This window comes from Puma concolor, chromosome C2 (genome assembly GCF_028749965.1).
Source record: "Puma concolor isolate L17-30 chromosome C2, mPumCon1.1.hap2, whole genome shotgun sequence".
In the NCBI taxonomy this organism is placed as follows: Eukaryota; Metazoa; Chordata; class Mammalia; order Carnivora; family Felidae; genus Puma; species Puma concolor.
Window position 1 is genome coordinate 5,205,962 of NC_141675.1, and position 23,056 is coordinate 5,229,017.

At 47.9% G+C, this 23,056-nt stretch overlaps 2 protein-coding genes across 34 annotated transcripts in view; one reads left to right on the forward strand and one right to left on the reverse strand.

The window, feature by feature from the left end:
• The window catches only part of MLH1 (mutL homolog 1), a 49,154-nt gene extending 27,224 nt beyond the window's left edge, over positions 1–21,930 (forward strand). For 7 of the 10 annotated variants that reach the window (XM_086720396.1, XM_025912960.2, XM_086720395.1 and 4 more), the window contains 7 exons: positions 1,477–1,625; positions 9,046–9,154; positions 11,053–11,116; positions 15,016–15,180; positions 15,719–15,811; positions 16,081–16,194; positions 16,929–17,251. In XM_086720396.1, the coding sequence (XP_086576522.1) occupies positions 1,477–1,625; positions 9,046–9,154; positions 11,053–11,116; positions 15,016–15,180; positions 15,719–15,811; positions 16,081–16,194; positions 16,929–17,096 (862 nt within the window). In that variant the 3' untranslated portion in view covers positions 17,097–17,251. Of the gene's footprint in view, positions 1–1,476; positions 1,626–9,045; positions 9,155–11,052; positions 11,117–15,015; positions 15,181–15,718; positions 15,812–16,080; positions 16,195–16,928; positions 17,252–21,135 lie in introns of those variants that run through there. The other 3 variants (XR_015255935.1, XR_015255934.1, XR_015255936.1) reach the window with 3 other exon arrangements.
• The window catches only part of LRRFIP2 (LRR binding FLII interacting protein 2), a 107,545-nt gene continuing 102,940 nt past the window's right edge, over positions 18,452–23,056 (reverse strand). For all 24 annotated transcript variants that reach the window (XM_086720401.1, XM_086720400.1, XM_086720421.1 and 21 more), the window contains 4 exons: positions 22,200–22,320; positions 21,262–21,341; positions 20,573–20,677; positions 18,452–20,221 (listed from right to left, as the gene is read on the reverse strand). In XM_086720401.1, coding sequence (XP_086576527.1) covers positions 20,111–20,221; positions 20,573–20,677; positions 21,262–21,341; positions 22,200–22,320 — 417 coding nt within the window. In that variant the 3' untranslated portion in view covers positions 18,452–20,110. The remainder of the gene's footprint in view (positions 20,222–20,572; positions 20,678–21,261; positions 21,342–22,199; positions 22,321–23,056) is intronic.

Consider the following 23,056-nt stretch of genomic DNA (forward strand, 5'->3'; position numbering starts at 1 on the left):
GCCTCTGACTCCAGTGGGACAGTGCCCTGCCTTTGACCATGGCTTGAGAGTCCCCCACCCAGTAGTCTGCGAAATATCTTAAATGTCCATTGTTTTCTGATGTCCACATCAGAAAAAAACAAATCAGAAGATTCATCCTTTATTTTTAGTACTGGATTTTGATACAGCCCCAATAGCAGAGGCGACTAGAGACAACCCTAAAACATCCAGGGCGTTCTCCTTCATTCCACTCCTCTCAGTAAAAATGCATTTTCCCAGTTCATATTAAGCCCACAGGCTGGCGGTGAGAGCGGGAGAAGGGTGGACGGTAACGACAGCTGACATTTAGCTGCGTTCCCAGCATGCACCCGGTATGCTCTCCAGAGGTGCGGTGCTGGGACCCCAGGCGGACATTCCTTACCTGCGGGCTTGGGTGCCGCACCTGGGCATCCAGGTGCTTGCCCAGGGCTGCCCATCCACACCGTGGCCGGCCACTGGGACCCCGGTGCTAAATTGGCCTTTGGGATTTGGACCCGTTACTGGACTCCAGTTTGCCCATTGCCAAGTCGGTCTGGCAAGACCACCTGGAGGGCTGTTTCCAGAGAATAATAAGGGTGCCGCCACTTATGGAGAAGATGCCGTGTGGTGGATACTGTATGCACACTCTTAGCAGCCCTGCAGGGCAGGATTATGTTTCCGTTTGTCACCGGGGGAGGTAACACCACCAGCTCTTTACCACACAGCAGTCAAAAGAAACTTTTGAAACCAGGAATGAAACTATCACTCCTTAGCTGAAAACCAGCGTTTCCCCTTGCACTTGGGTGCATCCACCCTGCCTCCCCGTCAGCCTCCCGCTTTCCCTGTCCCACGGGGTGCTTGGCCACTCTGCTCTGTGCCTGATCTGAACTGCCTGAGCTTCCGCCCTTCACTCTCGCCGTGCTCTGGGCCTAGGAAGACTCTGCCGTCTTGTCACTCAGGACTTCTATGTCACCTCTTGCCAGAGGCCCTCTCACTGCCCCATCAGTGTGTTACCTTTTTAGTTTTCTTCTTAGTATTTGTTGCTACTTAAAATGAGCTTTTTTTCTGTGTCTTTCTGACTCCCCAGCTGGAAAGTAAGTGTGGTGAGGGCAGTCACCTTGTCTGCCTTGTGCGTGGCTGCCCAGAGCTGGCACTCTACATGTCTGATAGAGGACTGAACGAGCAAAACTTGGCAAGGTCAGCGCATATGCTCAAGGCCCCGCAGCCCACAGGGCGAGTGACTCCAGAGTCCTGCTATGTGCGGGGCCGGCTGCTGGGGCCGCAGGGTCGGCCGACACACAGTATGCTAGAAAACAGACCCATCTTGCTGGCCTGCCACCCGCACAAGGACCCCGCCCCAGACGTGCATAGCCAGCACAAGAAGCTGTCCCCTCTTCCAAATGCATACACAAAATTTGGCTGACTTAAAAACACAATTTTTAAGAATGGTAATCCCTGGCTTCCTTATCGTCATCACAGAAAGAGGCCCCGGGAAAGCTCTGATGTGGAAATGGTGGAAGACGATTCCCGGAAGGGAATGACAGCAGCCTGTACTCCCCGGAGAAGGATCATCAACCTCACCAGTGTCCTGAGCCTCCAGGAAGAAATTAACGAGCGGGGACATGAGAGTACGTAAGTGCCAAGGTCCGTCGGGGTCTCCGAGGGCCAGAACGTGAAGGTTTTGGAAGTGCAGGAAGTATTTATGTCAGGGTGGCCACCGCAGTGTGCCAAGCAGACCTCCCTTTATTAACCTGCAGCAGCAGCTTACACATGATTTTCACCTGGTAGGGAAGGGAAAAGTAGTCTTTGGTTTTAATTATAATCATCGGTATTCTCCTTAAACCCAGCAGTCAGAGTAAGGCAGTCATTGAAACTATCTTCAGTTTGTTTCTTAGGCCTATTAAAGCAAGATTCTTTGATCTTAAGCCTCGCTGGGACGTGCTCTTGCCGAAGCACACAGGCTTTGCAGGGCTCTGAGTGGATATCCTGGCCCTACCGCTTCTGTTGTGTGACCTTAAAGTTGTGACTTAACCTTGCTGTGCCCCAGGTTTTCCTCATCTGTAAAATGAGATCGGTTTTACCCTTGAAGATGATTGTGTTGATTAGAGATAAAATGTAAGTAAAAGACTTGTTACACAGTAAAGACTCAGTAGGTACTTTTATATCCTGAAGATAAAGACATAAGTCAACATCATCTTCCTCAGAGATAGCTTTTCATAATCCTTGAGTATAGAAGCTCCATTTTGGTCCCTGCTACTTCAAAACTAACTAATGTGGTTTAGGAATTAAAGGGGGCTAGCGCCCTCCTGGGCGTGAACTGACCAGGGAGGGATTGAGGAGTGTAACAGCGGCCCCACCAAAGAGCTGTCACCACCTAATGAGTCAGTTGTGCTTCAAGTGTAGACGACCCGGCTCCGGGCTCCAGACGGCAGGTCCGCACTGCAGGCCACACGGTTCAGCCATGGCCTTTCCATTTTTCACGTGCAACTCATTTCTTGATTAGAGCAGTCACATTTCAACGCTGTGTCTTAAAATAGGACAACCTGGATTAACTCATAACGTCCTGAGGGGCTGAGGTGAATTTAGCACTTTCCACACTACTCCTCAACCTTGTAAAGCGGCTGCCGTGACTCGGCGGCCCCTTCCATCTTTCTCTGTCTCAGTCATCCCCTGTGTGAACAAATTCAGGAAGGCCTCCGTTTGCCTTGCCGAGTTCTCTCTTTTCTTTGCACTCTGGCCCTTCGTCCGCACGTGGGCAAAGACAGAGGTGTCTCCACACGTGGCAAAGAGTAAACGCTTCCTGTGACTGAGGTCCTGCCAGTTGGCTTCTGGCTCTTGTTTCCGCGAAGATTTGTTCTGGTTGCTCTTCCGTTTAATGGCTTTCAAGCTGGGGACTTTCACAACCGTTTAAAATAATGTAAGAGCAGTGGGCTGTTAACTTGATTTATTTAGCAGGCTTGCTCACAGTAGTTTCGTTGACAGCCTCCCTCAGACTTGGAGGTGACTGAGTCTTCCTTGAGGGTTTGTCTCCCTCGTGCAAAGCAAGCTACTTAAAGTTCAGGTTTCGAGAAACTTCTGACTGGCTGCAAACTATTTTTGGTGCAGCGTCAAGCTAACCCGCATCACGTTGGATCAGGTGTAGCGTCCGTCGCTGAGGCTCAGTTGATGAATCTAGATGTTCCCGAATTGTGTCTTTGTACACGTTATGTCATTGAACTAGAATCGCCCTGTGAGAGCAGCTGCTGTTAGGTGTTTTGAAGATGGGGACGTGGAATGGGAGATGGAGAGGACAGATGAGTTGGAACATCGCGGCGGTCAGAAACAGGCCCAGGGACACGCCTTGGTGAGGGTGGGTCGTGACTGGCACGGCCTGCGCACGAGGTGGCCGGCCCGGGATTCAGATGCTAAACAATCACCTACCTGCCTGTGTGGGCAGGTGCACCTTATGATCCCATCCCGCATCTGAGGCTGGTTTTTCAGATGCGCCGGGGAGGGGCTTACAGGAGGAGTAGTGCCCGTGGTCTGGGAGTGGAGGGAGCCGGAAGCGCGCTGCTGGAGCCCCTCGGAAATTTGTTCACCTTTTTGGGGCATCGTTTTCATGCTCTGCAACAGCCTTCCTGGGCCCTAGTGATGAACACCTAGGATATCGTGTGTGGGCCTCGTCAGCGCCAGCCCGTGTCCAGGGGGAAGGACCTCTGCCTTGGGTCCTGTCCCCTGGTGTGTGGTTTACACCCCCACAGCCCTAGGTGCGGGAAGCTGCTGGTCTTTGAGGTGTATGCTGTACCGGGATTTCCCTGAAGCTCGGATTTGGTGAGGTGGGCCACCGGCCTCAGCAGACCAACAGCCTGACTGCTCCCCCGCAGAGGCTGGCTGTGCCGCTAACCCAGGAAAGAAGTATGGGATACCCTCCTTGTAGCAACATCCTTAGTTGTGCTTATTCGTGTGATTATTCGATCTACGAATAATCTGCAATACGCGATCGTGTTGTCTGTGCAGGGATCGCGTCTCTCGCACTCCCCTGTTGGTGTCCACAGAGTGCCTGGTGGGTGGACTCAGGATTGAGGGGAGTAGCCCGGGAGGTGAATCTTTATCGTGAAGGATGTCAGAGTTGAACCCTCAGACAACTCTCTTGAGTCTCCTGGATTTCCCCACTCCTGGTGGGCACACTTTCAGTCAAGAAATGAGGTTAAATTTTGGCCCAGTTTCCAGTTAACTGGATGCTGCATGGAATTAGGCTCATCTCAGGTTAGTAATGACTAAACCTACTGCTAGTCCCGTAATTTTGATCTGTTAATTTATGAGGATAAGGAATGTCGTAATGTCTTTTGCTGTCATTCGAATGTAAAAATGTGCTTCACTTTTTATCCACAGTTTCACTTTCTTGATCTTTGGCGAACAGTCCTGGGTCTAAATGTTCATCCTTTTACATGGCCTGTCCCCAGATGATAGTTTCTTTCGGTACAGGAAATCAGCTTGGCAGACATTTGTCAAGTATCTTCTCCGCACAGATGCTCGATGCCAAGCCCTGAGGCAGAAAGTGAGGTGAATGGGCCTTGACCCCGGCCCTACAGGACACCAGGGTGTTGTGGGGAGTGTTTAGTAAGTAACCGGCTACCACCTAAGGTAAGGCAAAAGATACTCTGTCACAGATAGAAGGCCACGTCAGCCGAGCCCAGGGAGAGACCAGCCTGGGAGAGCTTCTGGGCCATCTCCGACAGCAGCCACAGGCTGGGCACCCGTTGGCTTCTGGAAGGCGGGCCTGCGGGGCGCCGAGCTTCTGCTCTGCAGATGGCCGCTCAGAAGTAGAGGACTGCTCGCGCTTCCATCGGGTTTGGCTTTACTTGCTGCTTCTCGGAAAAACACACTGAGACCCAGAGCCTCCATCGAACACTCAGATGTGTGGTTTGGCCTTGAAGCGCAGAGGGATCGTGTCCGTTTTGCTGCCGGCAGAATGGCAGGGAAGTGCCCGCGGACTAATAAGGCTGTGGAGATATTTAGAGGAAGCGTGAAATCGGGGTGCTCGAGGTCCAGCTAAGAGGTGGTGAAGAGGGCCGAGCAGCCTCAGGAAGCCCAGGGAAGAAGAGTCCCATCTGCATGAAGGAGCACCTGTGGGGGCCCCATGCCAGGCGCCAGCAGACCCCTCCTGCCTTCCCCGCCCAGGGTGCAGGGCCGCGCCTCACTAGCCGGGATGCGCCAGAGGGTTCCATGAGAAATCTGTGTGGAAAAATCTCTGACCCTTTTTTTAGTGGATTACACTGCTTTTCTTTCCTCCAGTGCCTCATTATTCAAGATTATTTGATGTTCTCCAGCTTTTAAAATAATCATTTCCCGCCTACGCAGAACATCCCGTAGAGACATTGAGTTTCCAGTGGTAACAGGGGAATGCTTCATTCTACAAATGAAGGGGAAAAAAAGCCTCTTCTTACTGGGGGTTGGGGGGACAGAGAGTATTACAGAACTTATGTAACAATATGAGAATTCACTTGTGGTGCCCAAGCTTAAACAGAAAAGTGCTGTGTAGTGAAAACATGATATACAGGCTTATTGCTGTCCCCAGACCCTTTTCTGTGGTTTCCAAACCGCTTTCCCCCATTCCCCTCTTGGTGGTGGTATTTTTTGCTCTTCCATTTAAAACGCGTGCGCGCACACGCGCGCGCACACACACACACACACACACACACACACACACACACACTGGTAAATACAAAATCAAATTTATAAAATATTTACATAGGACCTGTAGAGGAAAACATGTGAACATCTGCTGAAGAGAGAGCATTGCTGATCACCTTTGAATCTCTTACGTGCTTCTTCCCTAATCCACCCCCTTCCCTTTCCCTTAAAGGTAACCACTTTCCTAAATTTTGTGATTGTTATTTCTTTTCTTTATAATCTATTTTTACCACCCCTATTTGTAGCCCTAAAAAATTTGTTTAGCCTGCAAGTTTTAAATTTTACATAAATGGGGGCGCCTGGGTGGCGCAGTGGTTAAGCGTCCGACTTCAGCTCAGGTCACGATCTCGCGGTTTGTGAGTTCGAGCCCCACGTCAGGCTCTGTGCTGATGGCTCAGAGCCTGGAGCCTGTTTCCGATTCTGTGTCTCCCTCTCTCTCTGCCCCTCCCCCGTTCATGCTCTGTCTCTCTCTGTCCCAAAAATAAATAAACGTTAAAAAAAAATTTTTTTTTTTAAATTTTACATAAATGGAATCATACTGTGGTTTTTTTGCTACATATATATGTATGTATCTACGCATATGTTCCTAGGATTCGTCCATTTTATTACATATAGCTCTGGTTTACTTTTTTTATGTAATAGTTTCCACTTAGTGACTATTACTGCACGTTTGTTCATTCACTCTGCTGTCGAGGGACATTTAGAGACTCACATGGCCTCATCCCTGCTTCCTCATACTCCACCCCACTCTTGGACACAGGAGATTCAAGAGCTTGGCACGCAGGTTTGGAAGCTTGCTATGGGTATATATGTAGGAGAGCTACTCCTGGGTCATAAGATGATAAATTGTTTTTCAGAAGGGTCGGATAAATGTACACATTGTTGGATTTGTTCTGCTTTCTCTCCAGCATTTGATCTTGTCAGACTTTTTACCAGTTTAGTGTTTGTGAAATGGTAGCTAATGGTAGTTTTAATTGCATCTCTGTGAGTACTAATAAATTAAAGTATGTTTCCCCTTAAGTGCCTATTCAAGTTTTTTGCCCATTTTTCTGTTGGGTTTTGGCCTTTTTGAACTGATTCGAGGAGTTCTTCATATATTCCAGATGGTAATCCATTACATGAAAACATCTTCTCCCAGTTTAGGACTCATCCATCTTTTCTTAAACAAACAGTTGTTTCATGAGCAGAAATTCTTAGATTTAACATAGGCAGATTTTATGAATCGTTCTTTACAGACTGGCTTTTTAAATCTTACTTAGAAGATCCTTGCCAACTCTGGGATAATTAAAGATACACTCTTACATTGCCTCCTAAAATGCTTTGTGTAAATCCCTAGTCCTCCTGGAATTTGTCTTTCGTGGACAGTGTTAGATTCATGGTTTTCATGTGGATATCATATTGTTCCATAATATGTTACTGCTTGTTTGGAATTAGCAAATATTATTTGCTCATAATTCTTTCCCTGAGATCTTTCATGGTCTACCTGAAGCACATCCTTTGGTGAGGTCTTGGGTGGCAAACTGAGTTTTTTTGGTCCAGTTCATCCGCATTTTGAAAAGTGTTTTTGCTGGTTTTAAAATTCCAGATTGGCAATTGAAATTGCCAGTTGGCAAAGAAATTACCTTTTCTTAATGCATTGAAGGTGTTCTATCATTTTTCAGCTTCTACTGTTGCTGCAAATCCAGCTATCGGTGTTATATTTTATTACTTTGTGGGTAGTCTCTCTTTTGTCTCTGAGTGCTTTTAAGCACTCTTTTTTTTTTTTTTTCTTTAATGTTTTATTTTGAGAGAGAGAGGGCACAAGCAGGGGAGGGGCAGAGAGAGAGGGGGAGGCAGAATCCCAAGCAATTCCACACTGGCAGCACAGAGCCTGACTTGGGGTTTGAACTCAGGAACCATGAGATCATGACCTGAGCCAAGATCAAGAGTCAGACATTTAACCGACTGAGCCACCCACGTGCCCCTTAAGGTCTCTTCTTTAGTGTCCTGCAGTATCTCTGTGCACCAAATGTGGGTTTTGTTGGGCCTCCTGGAGCTGAGGCTTGGTGTCTTATGTCACTTCTGGGATAGTCTCTGATATCTTTGTCTTCAAAGTCAGCAAATATTGTCTCTCCCCGTGCCCTCTGCCCCTTCCGGAACTCGAGTTACATATTATCCTCCATGTTGCATAAGCTGTTCCCCATAGTTTTCATCTCTTTGTCTCTCTATGCTGCATTCTGGATAATTTATTTACACCTACATTCCAGTTAATTACCTTGCCAGCTTTGTCTAATCTGTTGTGAAGTCCGTCTTGATTTTTAATTTCAATTATTATATTTTTCATTTTTAGAAATTTGAGTTCTTTTGGAAATCTTGATCATTTCTGATAGTCTCCTGCTACTTATTCATTATTTTAATCCCTCTTTTTTTTTTCAACGTTTTTTATTTATTTTTGGGACAGAGAGAGACAGAGCATGAACGGGGGAGGGGCAGAGAGAGAGGGAGACACAGAATCGGAAACAGGCTCCAGGCTCCGAGCCATCAGCGCAGAGCCCGACGCGGGGCTCGAACTCACGGACCGCGAGATCGTGACCTGGCTGAAGTCGGACGCTTAACCGACTGCGCCACCCAGGCGCCCCTATTTTAATCCCTCTTAAGTATACTGAACATACATATTTTCTCTTTTCTGCTGGTATTTCCAGTCTCTGAGCCTTTGCAGAGGTCATGCGGTTTTTCTGGATTCTAATTCTTGGTGCATTCTTTGTGTGTTTTGTAATTTTTTGACTGCTAGTTCTTGGTATTTTATCTGTGGGGGATTATTTGAAGCCTGGATTGAAACGGAGAGTTTGCATTTGATTCTATCAGGGACCTGGAGGAACAGTCAGCCCCGAATCACGTCAAGCTATAATCTCCATACAAGGTTTTAGGTGACGCGCTTATTGGGGTTATAGATTCTCAGGGCTGTAATGTTTTTCTTTGCTCCCAACACCCAGACTTGAGGTGGGTAGAGTTTTGCCCACTGCCCTTGGAGGGCACGGGACACAGTATTTCTTCTCTTTGGCTGGAAGGTGCAGCTTCACGTGCCAGGGAAGAGGTCTCCTGTGAGCCTCCCCATTTCAAACCAGTCCTAGATTTTTATTTTTCTTTTTCTCCCCGTCAGAGCCTGCAAAGTCTAGCATTTGTGATTCCTGAGCTTCCTCTGGTGCCTTTGGGTGAACCTGGCTTCACGCCTCACAGTACTTCTCTGGCTCCTTGCTTTGCCTTAGGTTGTGATCTTCGAGTATTCCTTCGTCCTTGGGCAGCTTTTTGTTGCGTCGTCGTCTCTAGTCCTGGTGCTTGGTGTGTTGGGCTGCAGAGGGTCAGATGTCATTACGTAACCTGCTTTTTGTCTTCCAGCTCTCCGAGAGATGTTGCACAACCACTCCTTCGTGGGCTGCGTGAATCCTCAGTGGGCTTTGGCACAGCATCAGACCAAGCTGTACCTTCTCAACACCACCAAACTTAGGTAAATGAGTGAGTGTGTGAGGAAAGCAGGGCCGCTACAAGGAAGGTCTTGCAGGCACAGGCACAAAAGGCATGAGGTGTTTGGAAAGGTCCAGGCGGAAAATGGTTTCAAATCCAGGCTCAGCCATTTACCATTTATGTGACCGGGGACAAGGTACTTTCCTAAACTGTGTCTCAGATTTCCCATCTGCAAATTTGGAAATCACTACTTGCAGGGTTTTGTGAGGATAGGAAATGACAGGAGAAGCCTAATGTTTGGAAGCTTCTTGGAGCTCAGTAAATGTTGGCCCCGGTGAACCAGGTGTTTAGGGCTCGGTGCTGGTGAATTCTAGCATCTGCTGTGTGCAGCGGGGTACTGTGGGACGCAAGAGAGAGAAGACCTGAGGCCCCCTTTCCTCCTCCGCGAGCACAGCCAAGGCTTACCCTCGCCACCACACCCGCCTGTGGGGCTGACGAGCACAGAAAGGTGATCACAGCAGTGCCATTTGCTGCTCTGCATGTAGCCGGCAACATTTCTGTTGATTGTTTCCACAGAGCTTGGTGGGTGAGCTCCTAGTGAGTCTAGAAGCTGTATTAAGTATCTCCTCGAGTAGGCGGCACAGAGGGGAGGGTGCTGCCGCCCTGCATCTACAAGACCTCGCTTGTCCCCGTGGGGCCCCTGCCCACTGAGCCCCGCGGTTGCCTCAGCCTCTGGAGCCTGTGAGCGGGGCGGCCACTGGACGTCGCTTGGGGGCGGCACACAGGTGGAGACCAGTTTGATCTCCCTCACCTAGAAACTGCCCTCGTGCAGCCGACTGTAGGCTCGTGCATCTCTGGCTAAGAACTCACTCCTCTCACTCCTCCTAAGCCCTTTTGGTGCGGCTCTGTCCAAGGTCCACGGTCTTTGCTTTGAGGATCCTTTGGCTTGTCCGGTGAGCGGTCTCTTACTAATGTGCTAGGAATTCGCCTGCCCTTCTTCCTGCTTTTCCAGCATGTGTGAGTGCATTTCCAAGGCTCCATCCAAATCACGGTTGTGGTCAGGGTCTTTCACTTCACAAACAGAAATCCAGGCCAGTCCTAGAATTTCAGCTAGTAATGAATGTGAATGGTTTCCCCGATTGAGAACCAGGTTCAGCGTGCAGTGTCTGGGTTCAGCTCCTTCCTTTTCCACCTTATTAACTCTGACCTGGGACAAGTCAGGTACTTACTGGGTGCCTCGGTTTCCCCACTAGAATGCGAGTGTACTGGATGCTTTGTCTACTTTGACTGATAATGAAAAGAAGTCTTTAAACAGCCCTGTGTGGTTCGGATTGCTTAAGAACTATAAAGTGCCATTTATTTCAGTGCTGTGTCGTGTAAGGGGTTCAGTGCATTGTGTACTTTTCCGCTGCTTCTGGAATGTTGCCAGCCAGCGCATCATCCTACACCATACACCAGGGTGGTCTAATTCTGCCTTGTGTCCACTGGTGATTATTTAGCAACTCTCCTACCCTCCCTATTCACTCCACACCATTTTTAATGGTGAATTGTTAAAAAAAAAAAAAAAAAAGTGGTTTATAGGATTCTTTGTAAGTGGGGAAAAGGTAAGCAAACAAAAATCCCTTAAATTTCACCTACAGAGCATTCAAGCGCCTCTTGCAGCACCAGGGGGTGGGGACAGAGCATGGGTGACTTAGTCTTAGTGCTCTAAGCTGCATGTGGAGGCCAGAGAGCCAAAGCCGTGGCTGGAGCACGCAGTGGGCCCGGCGCTGTGGAGGGGGAGGAGGTCTCCGTGGACCGCCGAGAAGGCTCCACAGCAAGGCGGAAGCGTCCCTTTGACCCATCCGTGTTTCAGGGGTTATTTCTCCCCTTTGTTCTGGCTGCTTGGCTCTCAAGCATGGATTCAGCCTTTCCTTAAAGTCACTTCATTTTTATTTTCAGTGAAGAACTGTTCTACCAGATACTCATTTATGATTTTGCCAATTTTGGTGTTCTGAGGCTGTCGGTAAGTTTATTTCCTGCTTCTCACTTCTGAAAGTTCCAACAGCTGGTCATTTCTGAAAATAATAGCTCTACCCTAATATCTGATTTGCAGGATGTTAGATTTTTCTAACTATGCTTAGGACAGTGTCTATGTTGTATGATTTGTAGATGGAAGTGTCTTTAGTTATAACAGTTTTAGACAAAGCAGAACAATCATTTGGTAGCCAAGCTTAAACACATGTTTGTTGTTATGTAAGTTAATACATATCTACTTAAGAAAACTTGTAAAGAGATAAAAATAGAAATAAACATCCTCTAAGACCCATGACCCAAGTACAACCAGCCCCAGCTGACAATATCAGGTCATTTCTTGCAAGACTTTTTCATTGCTTAATTTTAATTTAGAATTAAAATACTACTATTTATCTATGTAGGTTTATGTCTTCTTTTTAGGGGTGACAAACTCTACAAAAAAAGCCTTCTGGGATTTTTCTTGGGAGTATCTTTAATTTACAGATCAATTTGGGGAGTAAGTCTTTTGTTAGATTTATCCCTTAGCATCTCACACGCTTCAGCACAATTATAGATGCCATGTTAAAAATCTTCCAGTTGTTTGTTGCTAGTACATAGAAACACAGGTGTTTTCGTGTGTTGATCTTGTACTTTGCAATCTTGACAAACTCACTTAGGAGTCCTAGTAGCTTTCTTACAGATTCCATCAGTTACTACGTGGCCTCTGTATGAATAAAGGCACTTTTATTTTTCCTGTCCAGTCTGGATGGCTTTTCTTTTTCTTCCCTGACTGCACTGGCTAGACCCTTAGTACAATGTTGAATACAAGTGGTGAGCATGGAAATCCTTCTCTTGTTCCTGATCTTAGGGGCAGACACATTCAGCTTTCAGAATCAAGTATGCTTTCTGCTGTACGAAGAGATGAGATGTCCCTTGTGAGGTTGAGGAAGTTCCCTTCTGTTCTTGCTTGCTTAGAGTTTTTATTCAGGAATGGATATTGAGTTTTTTCAAATGTTTTTTCTGCACCTGTTAAGATGATTGCATGGTGTTCTTTTTTAATTTGTTAACATAATGAATTACATTGGTTTTCATGTTAAAAACCAACCTTGAAATCCTGGAATGAACGCTGCCTGTACATGATGTATTATTCTTTTTATATGTTATTGAAATAGATTTATTTTATTTTTTTAATTTTTTTAATGAAACTTATTGTCAAATTGGTTTCCATACAACACCCAGTGCTCATCCCAAAAAAATGCCCTCTTCAGTACCCATCACCCACCCTCCCCTCCCTCCCACCCCCCATCAACCCTCAGTTTGTTCTCAGTTTATAAGAGTCTCTTATGCTTTGGCTCTCTCCCACTCTAACCTCTTTTTCTTTTTTTCCCTCCCCCTCCCCCATGGGTTTCCGTTAAGTTTCTCAGGATCCACATAAGAGTGAAAACATATGGTATCTGTCTTTTCTCTGTATGGTTTATGAAATAGATTTTCTAGAATTTTGTTTACAATTGTTACATATATATTCATGAATGATACTGGTTTTTATTTTTGTTGTAGTCTTTGTCTGGTTTTGGTATCAGCATAATACTGGTTTCATAGAATGAATTGGGGGGGGGCATCCCTTCTGTGTAGAATTGGTGTTTATTCCTTAAATGTCTAGTAAAATTCAATGAGGCCACCTGTGCCTAGAGATTTCCTCATGGGAAGGTTTTAGCTACAAATTCAATTTCTTTCATAGATAACTATTAGGTTGTCTTTTGCTTCTTGACTGAGCTTTGGTTTTTGTTTCTTTTAAGGAATTTGTCCATTGAAGTTTTCAAACTTAGTGGTATGAAGTTTTTCATAGTATTTTTTTCTAATTCTTTTTAAAAAAAAATTTTTTTTTATTCTTTATTTATTTTTGAGAGAGAGACAGTGAGATAGAGTATGAGTGGGGGAGGAACAGAGAGAGAGGGAGACATAGAATCCGAAGTGGGATCCAAGCTCTGAGCTGTCAGCACAGAGCCCAACGCGGGGCTTGAACTCACAGGCCGTGAGATCATGACCTGAGCTGACGTCGGACGCTTACCCGACCGAGCCACCCAGGTGCCCCTTTTGTAATTCTTTTAATGTTTAGATCCTCTCTCATTCCTAATACTGGGAATGTATGTCCTCTCGTTTTAACCTAATCAGTGTGGCTAGAAGTTTATCAATAGTATTGATCTCAAAGAACTGACTTTTGGTTTCATTGAGTTTTCTCTATTGTTTCCCAGTTTTCTATTTCACTGGTATGTACTCTGATCCTTATTATTTCCTTTCTACTTATTTTGGGTTTAATTTGCTCTTCTGTTTCAAATTTCCCAAGGTGGAAGCTGAGGTCACTGATTTGACATCTTCTTTCCTAATGTAGGTGTTCAAGTGCCAATAAATTTCCTCTATGTGCTGCTTTAGCTGCCTTCCACAACTTTTGACAAGTCATTTTCGTTTTCATCCTGTTCAAAATATTTTATTTCCCTTTTGGTTTCTTCTTTGACCCACAGGTTATTTAGAAGTATGTTGTTTCCAGTGACTTGGAGATTTTCCAGTGACTTGATATCTGTTATTGATTTCTAATTTGATTCCATTTTGGTCAGAGAACATACTTGAATCCTTTTACATTACTGAGACTTGTCTTATGGCCCAGAGTCTGGTCTGTGCTGATCCGTGCACACTTGAAAGGAATTTGTATTTTGGTCTCGTTGAGTAGAGTGTTCTAGGAATGGCAAGCATAGCAGGTTGACAGTGATGATCAGATCTTATGGATCCTGATTTTCTGTCTACTTGTTCCAGTTTATTTTTTAAAAAGGGTGGTATTGAAACCTCTGACTATCATTGTGAACTTGTCTTTTTCTCTTTCCATTTCCATTAGTTTGGTCCTTCGTAGACTTTAAAGCTGTTACTGAGTGTGTAAACGTTTAGAATCGTCAGGTCCTTTCATCAACTCCTCCATTATGAAAATTACTAACGATGTTGTGTAGGTTCCTAACATGCAAAGAAGTAAGATGTATGGCCACGGTAATGACAGAAGGGGAGAAATGAAAGACAATTTAGGCATCTTATTTTTAACCGTGTATTTCAGTCTTCCTAATCCGATGATTTACCTGGAATGTCATCCAACTTATTCACCCTCCCCCGTCGCTTTAGTTATCAGTGAGGCAGTAGAACTATGAAAGCAAGTGGAGTTCTTAGACCTACACAGAAGGCAGGTGCCTCCACAGGGCCTCACCCTGCCCTGTTCAGCAGGCTGTCACCTCTCTGTTGAAATGGCCATCAGTGAGGAGGAGCAAGGTTTCCTTGTGGATTTCCGGGTGTTTTCTTTGTGGGAGATGGAGAATGAGTGTTAGATTTGGGGTTTCTCCCGTCGTCACGATCATGGTTTTGTGGTTGTTCACACAGCCACACCTCGTCTTCATTCTGCACCTCGCTGCGCTTCACAGACATCGCATTTTTACCAAGGGGAGGTCTGTGGCAACTGTGCAGAGCAAGTCTGGTGGCACCGTCTTTCCAGCAGCATGTGCTCACTCCGTGTCTCTGTCAGTTTGGTGACTGTCACAGCATTTCAGACTTTTTTGTTGTTATCCTATTTGTGCACAACACAAACTGATCAGTGATTATAACTCAGTGGAAACTCAGATGATGGTTAGCATTTTTTAGCAATAAATTTAGCTAAGGTATGTACGTTGTTTTTTAAGACACAGTGCTGTTTCACGTGTAACAGACGTGTAAATGGAACTTTTATATGCACTGGGAAACCAAAAAATTCATTTTACTCCCTTTATTGTGGTCTGGAAGCAAATCCACAGCACCTCCGAGGCACGTACACCCATGGTGGTCTCATGGGAGGGAATTCAGGCGCCACCGGGACGCACGGTTAACGCTTCTCCCTTCTAGGAGCCAGCGCCGCTCTTTGACCTGGCCATGCTCGCCTTAGACAGTCCCGAGAGTGGCTGGACAGAGGAGGATGGCCCCAAAGAAGGACTTGCTGAGTACATTGTTGAGTTTCTAAAGAAGAAGGCTGAGATGCTTGCGGACTATTTCTCCTTGGAGATCGATGAGGTGTGTATTCTTCACGTAAGAGTCCAGTTCGGTAGTTGGTCCAAGATCAGGATGAAAAGGCTGCCCACCCCAGCACGGAGCATATATGTTCACATCTTCACTCCCAGCTTGCATTTCTGGGTTGCACAACCGTTTTCTTACTCTTTCATGCCCATTTCTGTTCCCAGAGTGAGGGACTCACGTGAGGGAGAGCTGAATCCCACGGTCCCGCAGGCCACAGATTATGCCAGGCCACTTGCCTTCCTTGTTTCTTCATCTTGTTCGTTTAACCTTTGGGGCTTTCCATCTCCAAGTGTTGTTTAGTTGGTGAGCATATAGAAAGAAATAGTTGTTCTGGCTCACGTCAATACAGAAAGCTCGCTTTAAGTGCTTTGCTCTCCTGCCCCCAGGGCGCGGCCCAGTCGGGCACCTGGCCACCCAGAGTGCAGGGAGGAGGACAGGACCCGGAGGAAGCAGCGGGAAACTGAACTTGATTAACTGTAACCGTGTTATTTCTTGTCCCCTTGTCTTGGTTGGCCTCTCTTCCGAAAACGAGCAGGAAGGGAACCTGATTGGATTACCCCTGCTGATCGACAACTACGTGCCCCCTTTGGAGGGCCTGCCTCTCTTCATTCTTCGACTAGCCACCGAGGCAAGTGACCAAGCCGACCCCAGGTGTGTGGGCCGGAGGGAGAGGGCACAGGGCCACACCTTCGTCTAGAAGGATGATGAAGAGGGTAGAACAGCCCAAGGCCCCCTTCCCCTGCCTCCCCGGGCAGTACTCGGCAGTTACGCTGTAGATTTAACACCTAAGAAGTAACATTTGAAAAGCTTTAAGTGGTGTGCAATCTCCACTTGGAAATGAAAGGTGTTTATTAAAGCCAGTACATACGTTGAGGTGTTGAATTCTCTTTGGACCAGGTGAACTGGGATGAAGAAAAGGAATGTTTTGAAAGCCTCAGCAAAGAGTGTGCTATGTTTTACTCCATTCGGAAGCAGTATGTATGTGAGGAGTCGACCCTCTCAGGCCAGCAGGTACTGTGGTGATAATGCCCATCAGCACCCGGGACAGGCACGGGCCCTCACTCCACCTTTAGGAGATGAAACTGGCCGTCCCCGAGTTCCTAGGATTTCACTGCACGGGAGGGTTGGACACGGCGGTCAGCTTTTATTTGTGAGTTTTGCTTCCTTCTGCTGGTCTGGAACGATGTCGCCGTCAAATGGAAGGACACAGGCCATCCCGAGGAGACATGGGAGTCTGTCTCCATCGTTAGCCTGTCGTGTGTCGCCTCCGCCTTCCGGTCCCACGTCAGCCTCCCCGCGCTTGCCCGGCTCTGGCAGCCTTCTGCATCCGACTGCCGCTCTGCCGGGAAAGCAGGGCTGTACTGGGGCGGCGTCCCTGGCCCTTCTTACGGATGGGCTCGGCTGGACACACAAGGGCCTGGGTGAATGCCCTGCTTACTGCTGCCATCCAGACGTCATCGTCAGGATCAGACATTATGTTAGAGCCCTCTATAGTAAACTTCCTCCCAAATGGAAACAAAGTTTCCATGCGAGCAAGTCTCTTCCCCGTGGCTCCTCTCTCACGTTCAGGCCTGTAGGCTCCCTGAGAGGCTGGCCAAAGAGGATGTGTCACCAGCACTGGCTAGAAAGCCCGTTGTAACCAGCAAGACTTCCCGGGCCCAGTACACGTCAGCCAGGAAACCATGCGCACCGGGATGTGAGCAGGGTGAACGGGAGGTTCGTGACATCTAACGTGTCTCTTCCAGAGTGACACGCCCGGCTCCTCAGCAAACCCCTGGAAGTGGACTGTGGAACACATCGTCTATAAAGCCTTCCGCTCACACCTTCTGCCTCCTAAACGTTTCACGGAAGATGGAAATATCCTACAGCTTGCCAACCTGCCCGATCTATACAAAGTCTTCGAGAGATGTTAAGCACCGTCACTCTTGGACTCGGGGGTGTGCGGTTTCTGCACGGTGTCCTGATGAGGGTAGGTCTTATGGCTGAAGACTCCCATCTGCCTTCTGACCCGTAGCATTCTTTCACCCTTGGTGGACTGACCAGAAATAAATTGTCAGACACATCCTAACATGATTCCTTTTTTTTTTTTTTTTAACGTTTATTTATTTTTGAGACAGAGACAGAGCATGAACGGGGGAGGGCCAGAGAGAGAGGGAGACGCAGAATCCGAAGCAGGCTCCAGGCTCTGAGCTGTCGGCACAGAGCCCGACGCGGGGCTAGAACTCACGGACCACGAGATCACGACCTGAGCCGAAGTCGGATGCTTAACCGACTGAGCCACCTAGGCGCCCGATTCCTTATTAATACTTGAGGGGCTCAGTCGGTTGAGCCTCCAACTTTGGCTCAGGTCATGATCTTCGCGGTTCGTGAATTCCAGCCCCGCGTTGGGCTCTGTACTGACAGCTCGGAGCCTGGAGCCTGCTTCCGATTCTGTGTCTCCCTCTCTCTCTGCCCCTCCCCTGCTCGTGCTCTGTCAAAAATAAATAAATGTTAAGATAAGAATTACACTTGAAAGGTTCTGGATCCATTTTTACCTATAATATACCTGGCTGTGTTAAAAAAAAAATCAAAGTAGTTTGAAAGCCCTCTGGGCATCTCGTAATTCTAAAAATGCCCTGAAGATCTTTCAGTTCTTGCTCTGGTTTGATTCTTTGTGTATTCTGGTAAATTTCTAATACTGGGTGATACAAATTAATGTTGGTTCACGTGCCTTTTAAAACAGGTCCTGGGGGCGCCTGGGTGGCGCAGTCGGTTAAGCGTCCGACTTCAGCCAGGTCACGATCTCGCGGTCCGTGAGTTCGAGCCCCGCGTCGGGCTCTGGGCTGATGGCTCGGAGCCTGGAGCCTGTTTCCGATTCTGTGTCTCCCTCTCTCTCTGCCCCTCCCCCGTTCATGCTCTGTCTCTCTCTGTCCCAAAAATAAATAAAAAACGTTTGGAAAAAAAAAAAAAAAATTAAAACAGGTCCTGGGGCACCAGGGTGGTTCAGTCGGTTAAGCCCCAAAACTAGAGTCCTGAACTAGAAGAGGCTCTGGTGACACTGAGTATGGAGAAAGGTGAATCGAGGATCTGTTAGCACCCTCAGTAACCTAAGCTCATTAGTTTATTCGTAATGAAAAAACCTTGAGAGAAGACAGAAGTCCTTACGGAATCTGTAACTGGTGCACGTTTTAAACCAGCCTCCTTTGTTAAGGGATGTGAACACTACCAGCTTAAGTTCTCATTATTCTGACCCGAAGGATGATGTAAAAATACAAACCCGAGCCGTATGTGCCACTACCGTCAGATGCCTTTAATACTAGCCTGGTTCACAGAAATGTGCAGTGTGCACGGGAAGAACGCCTACAGTTTTGAGGTAAAATCCAGATGACAAGACTCAGTAAAGAACGTTCCATGGAAAGAACAGGGAACCGTCCCTTAAGAAAAAGTGGAACCATTCCCTTTGGAAGAGACAAATCTGTTGTATCACAGAAGAAGCAGGATCAGGTTCTACCACGTAGAACTTCCAAAAAGTTGACAGGGCGTCTCAGCAGCGGCCCTCCGGGAGCCCAGCGGGGCACAGGCTGAGCGGCCCAGGCGGGGCGAGGAGGGGTCACCTCACGGTGTGCTGGCTCCAGCTGTGGGCCCCCACCCCTCCTACCCCGAGTCCCACTACTACGGCTGCGAAAGAAATATGTAGGAAATCCCCCCGGACTCACGACACCGGTTCCATATTTTAAAAACAAAAGGCTAACTGCTCTGCAGAGGGTAATTCGCAGAGATTTTCTTCACATCCGAGTTAGCTTCAGGATGTAATTCCAAGTCTAACTTTGTTATCTTACGTGTCCTGGACTAAGACTTCTCGCGGTATTTGTTGTGAACATGCAACCACCATCTCCACAAACACCTTGATTCTGAGGGCAGACGAGAATCACGGATCCTGCAAAGTGGCTCCATGATAAAAGCCTCTTAAACTGGGTACGTTTAAAGACGCGACTGAAGTTCTTAAAAAGCTGTATATTCCAGATTATTTTCCGTGAGGAGGAGGAGAAGAGGGCCAGCGTAAGAGGGACGTGGCTGCCCCGATGTGTTGAAAGCCTCCCGTAACAAAATGAATGTGTCAGGAGCCAGCTGTGGTCAGCAAGAGGGTGTGTTTAATAGGGTCTTGGGCCGACTTCCCCCCCCACTGCACCCCCCCGCCGGGCTCGTCTGAGGTTTCATTCCACAAATCAGCAGCAGATGAGATACTTTACACGAGATACAGCACAGGCGATGTTGACGACAAAGGGCCCTACTCTTACCTTAAGAGCGTCAGGCTTTGGACTTCCCCGGCCACATGCAATAAAGCAAGTTTTATATACACTCCCCGTATCCGTATTTTTTCTAACATTTTCTTATATAAATTTAAATATTTTACAAAAAAAGGCTTCTTCCTCCAAACATAGAAATTTGAGTGAAACATACATTCCCCACGTGTGAACCTGTTTCTTCACTAAAATATAAATGCTATCTGATACGAAGGGTAAGTGTCTTTGACCGCTGGAGAGGACTGAAGTCTGAATTGCACCGTGGAGAAGGCACTTGTGTTTCCCGAGGTCTCCAGCCAAGTATCTCACGGGGCGCTCACAGAACCGCCGTCCTCTCGCCGTGACGAGAGCCCCGTCACGGAGGCCGCTGGGGGAAATGGTGAGTAAACTCGATTCTACAATTATGGAAATAAAAAGTAAAAACAGCACGGACCAGTTCTTAGTCTAGAATCAAATTACAAACGAAATCCAAAGCGTTCATTCATGAAGATTCAAACCTGTTTCATTCTCTCATAAATTATAAAATACAAAGGTGGCTATTTTACTGACAAGACTCAAACAGTACAGAAGGGGGTTTGTGTCAATGGACAGAAAGTCCCTCTGGGCGGGACCCCGGGCGCGGCTCCCGGGCGGAGAGGCGCCTCCTACTGCTGGGCCAGAAGTGCTGTCCTGTTGGCCTTCATCTTTTCCAGCCGCTTGGCCAGGTGGCTGTTGGTCATCTCCACCTCCTCGATCTTGTCCAGTGCCGTTCGTAACTGCGGACAGGGAGAGCCCGGTCACTTGACACGGTCACACACAAAACCCGGTGCCACTTCAATGCCCCTGTCTGCGACACGGGACCCGCTGGCGGCGCACAGAAAGGACAGACATACAGCAGGTGGAGGAACAGACCGGCGCTAAAACAAAAGGGAAACCTCTCCTCTTCCTTAGTCTCGAACTGACCGAAACATACAAGTAAATAAATGGCAGTCACCGTGCAGGTCAAAACCCACCACGGAACAGGGAGAGACCCACCGCTGTTCCCTTAGGACTGGACCCAGGATTCAACTCGTGACGCCGCGAAGGATCTTTACGTTTTAGGAACGTGAGCGCGCAAAAGCAGGTACCTCTCGCTGTAGCTTCCTCTTCTCCGCCTTCAGTTCATCTTCCACTTTCTCCGCATTCTCGGCGGCGGTCTTATACCTCAGCACCTGGCCCTCGAGTCGGCTGACCTGTCAACAAGAGAACACGGGCCTCTGCTGACGGACACCGGGAGCCCTTTGCTTGCAGCCACCACGGAAACGCAGCGTCATCACAAATCCCAAGTTGTCCCCTCACGGTGAGTCACAGGGCCTCTCAGAACCCAGCGGCTATTTATAGACGAGGAAGTGTCCCCTGAGAGGATTACAGCCGGACAGTCAACATAGGGCCAATTTCCCACGTCAGGTTTACGATGGACATGTTGTTTAAGTGCCAAAGTAACACTGCAGGATCAGACACACTAATGGAAAAGCTTTTAGACTTCTTGAAACGTAGAATAAGGGATTTTCAAACTAAGAGACTTCCTGAAGTCCCCTGAAATATCTGGAAAAAACAGAATTACAGCTACGGTTTTCTACGTTTTCAATAGCGAACGGAAGGCTGAAGTGCCCTTCGGGGTCTCTCCTGCTGGCTTTCTTCTTTACTACAGAGCTTCTACAGAGATCCAACTGCAGAGACACCCACCCCAAAGAAACCTAGGTACTCCTGGAGTCGGCCACTTAGATGTTGCAAAGGGACTTTAAATCTCTCGCCACCATACTGAGAAGGTACTTACATTTTGTTCCAACGTGGTTATATCCTGTTCTGCTTTTGAAAGCTTAAATTTGTATTCACTAATTTGTCTATTGGCATCTCCTAGAACAGAAGAAGAGAATGAATCCTCTCCCGGAGGGAGTGAAGGTATGACCCATGAGGCGCTGACACCCGCTGCAGCCCGGGAGAGGACGATGCGGTCTCCAAGACAGACACGGATGCCCGCAGGGCAGCCACAGCATCTCCAGCGCCCTGGGCCCTAGAACGAGTCTCCTGCGAGAAGCTCTGGCACCGATCCAAGCCTCCCTTGGACCGGGGAGAAGAAAATGTACCCTTCACCCCACGATGTGCGTAGGCTGAACATGGAGCAAGGAGCCCTGTCCGTGCCTCAGTGGCCCTGCTGACCCCCGTCCAGGAGCCTCCAGTTTCCTGTACCTTCCCGCCTCCCGGGTTCCCTCCTGCTGCCACACCTCGGGTGCCCCGCTCTCCCACCGCTGACTGAAGTCCCCAGCAACCTCCGTCATGACTCTCCTTAGTAAACTGTGACTTCTTCCCTGTCGCTTTGATTTACACGGTCTTTTCTAACACTGATCATGCCTCTGAACGCGGGCCCTGGCTCCGCCTCCCTCGGTCTATCTGCGTCTTGCCGAGGGCTCTGTGCGTGTGCTTAATAAACATTTGCTGAAAGAAATGCTTTTCAATAACGTGGGTAATGTGATGGGTCGACTTCTAAATCATTACTTGTACTTCTGACCTAAGCAGCGCATCATTTAAAACGCGAAGTTTAGAAATTCCCTCCAGCAAACCAAATTTAACAAAAATCACTCGCCGAGGACCGAGCGATCTTTGTAACATGGCTCCTCTAGAGAAACGCCATCCCCGGGCCGGCGGCCTGCTCGCAACCCCCCGCCTAGAACACAGCCTCCCTGCCCGTGGCGCCAGCCCGGCCCCGGGACCTACTCTGCATGTCGATGAACTGCAGGTCTGAACCGTTGTGCAGCCCCGCCAGGTCGGCCGCCGTGCTCTCGCTGCGGGAGCACCTCTGCCGCTCTTCCTCCAGCTGCAGCTTCAGCCTCCGGATCTGCGGCGGAAGGAGGGGTCCGTCACAAGATCCGAAGGACACCGCGGGCCCTCACCGACCACACGGGTCGTGCACCCAGAACTGGAGTGCCCACCGCGGGGGCCACACTGCCAGAGGCGCTGGCAACAAGCTGTAAAGCAGCGTCAGAAGGACCCCGCCCCAGGACCAGGTGTGCCGATGGCAGCAGCCCCATCGTGTGTAGGCGGCTGCAACAGGTCTTTTCAGTGTTCTTCACTACTTTCATCAAATTGCTTTTTTGTTTTTAACTCTTATTTATCTTGAGAGAGAGTGAGAGCGAGTGAGTGCGCGCACAAGCGGGGGAGGGCCAGAGAGAACCCCAAGCGGCTTCTGCGCTCTGTGCTACGCCCAACGCGGGGCTTGATCTCACAGACCGGGAGATCATGACCGGAGCTGAAATCAAGAGTTGGGCGCCCAACCAACTGAGCCACCCAGGCACCCCTAAAATTCCATTTTTAATAAAATTCCAAGGGGAGTTAGATGCTTTTGCTTTGTCTTAGAATTAGGTTACATATTCTACGTTAAGTATTCAGGAAACTTAAATATTAAAACTTAAGTTCATATTAAATATTAAAATTGAGAAGTACACTTAATTAATATATTAAATTAGGTATTCCATATTAACATTAAAACTTAAATATTGGCTTAAATATATTAGTATGCAAAAATAACTGCAAATCTGTTTTTGAGTTGGCTACATAGTTGATCTACCTTACTG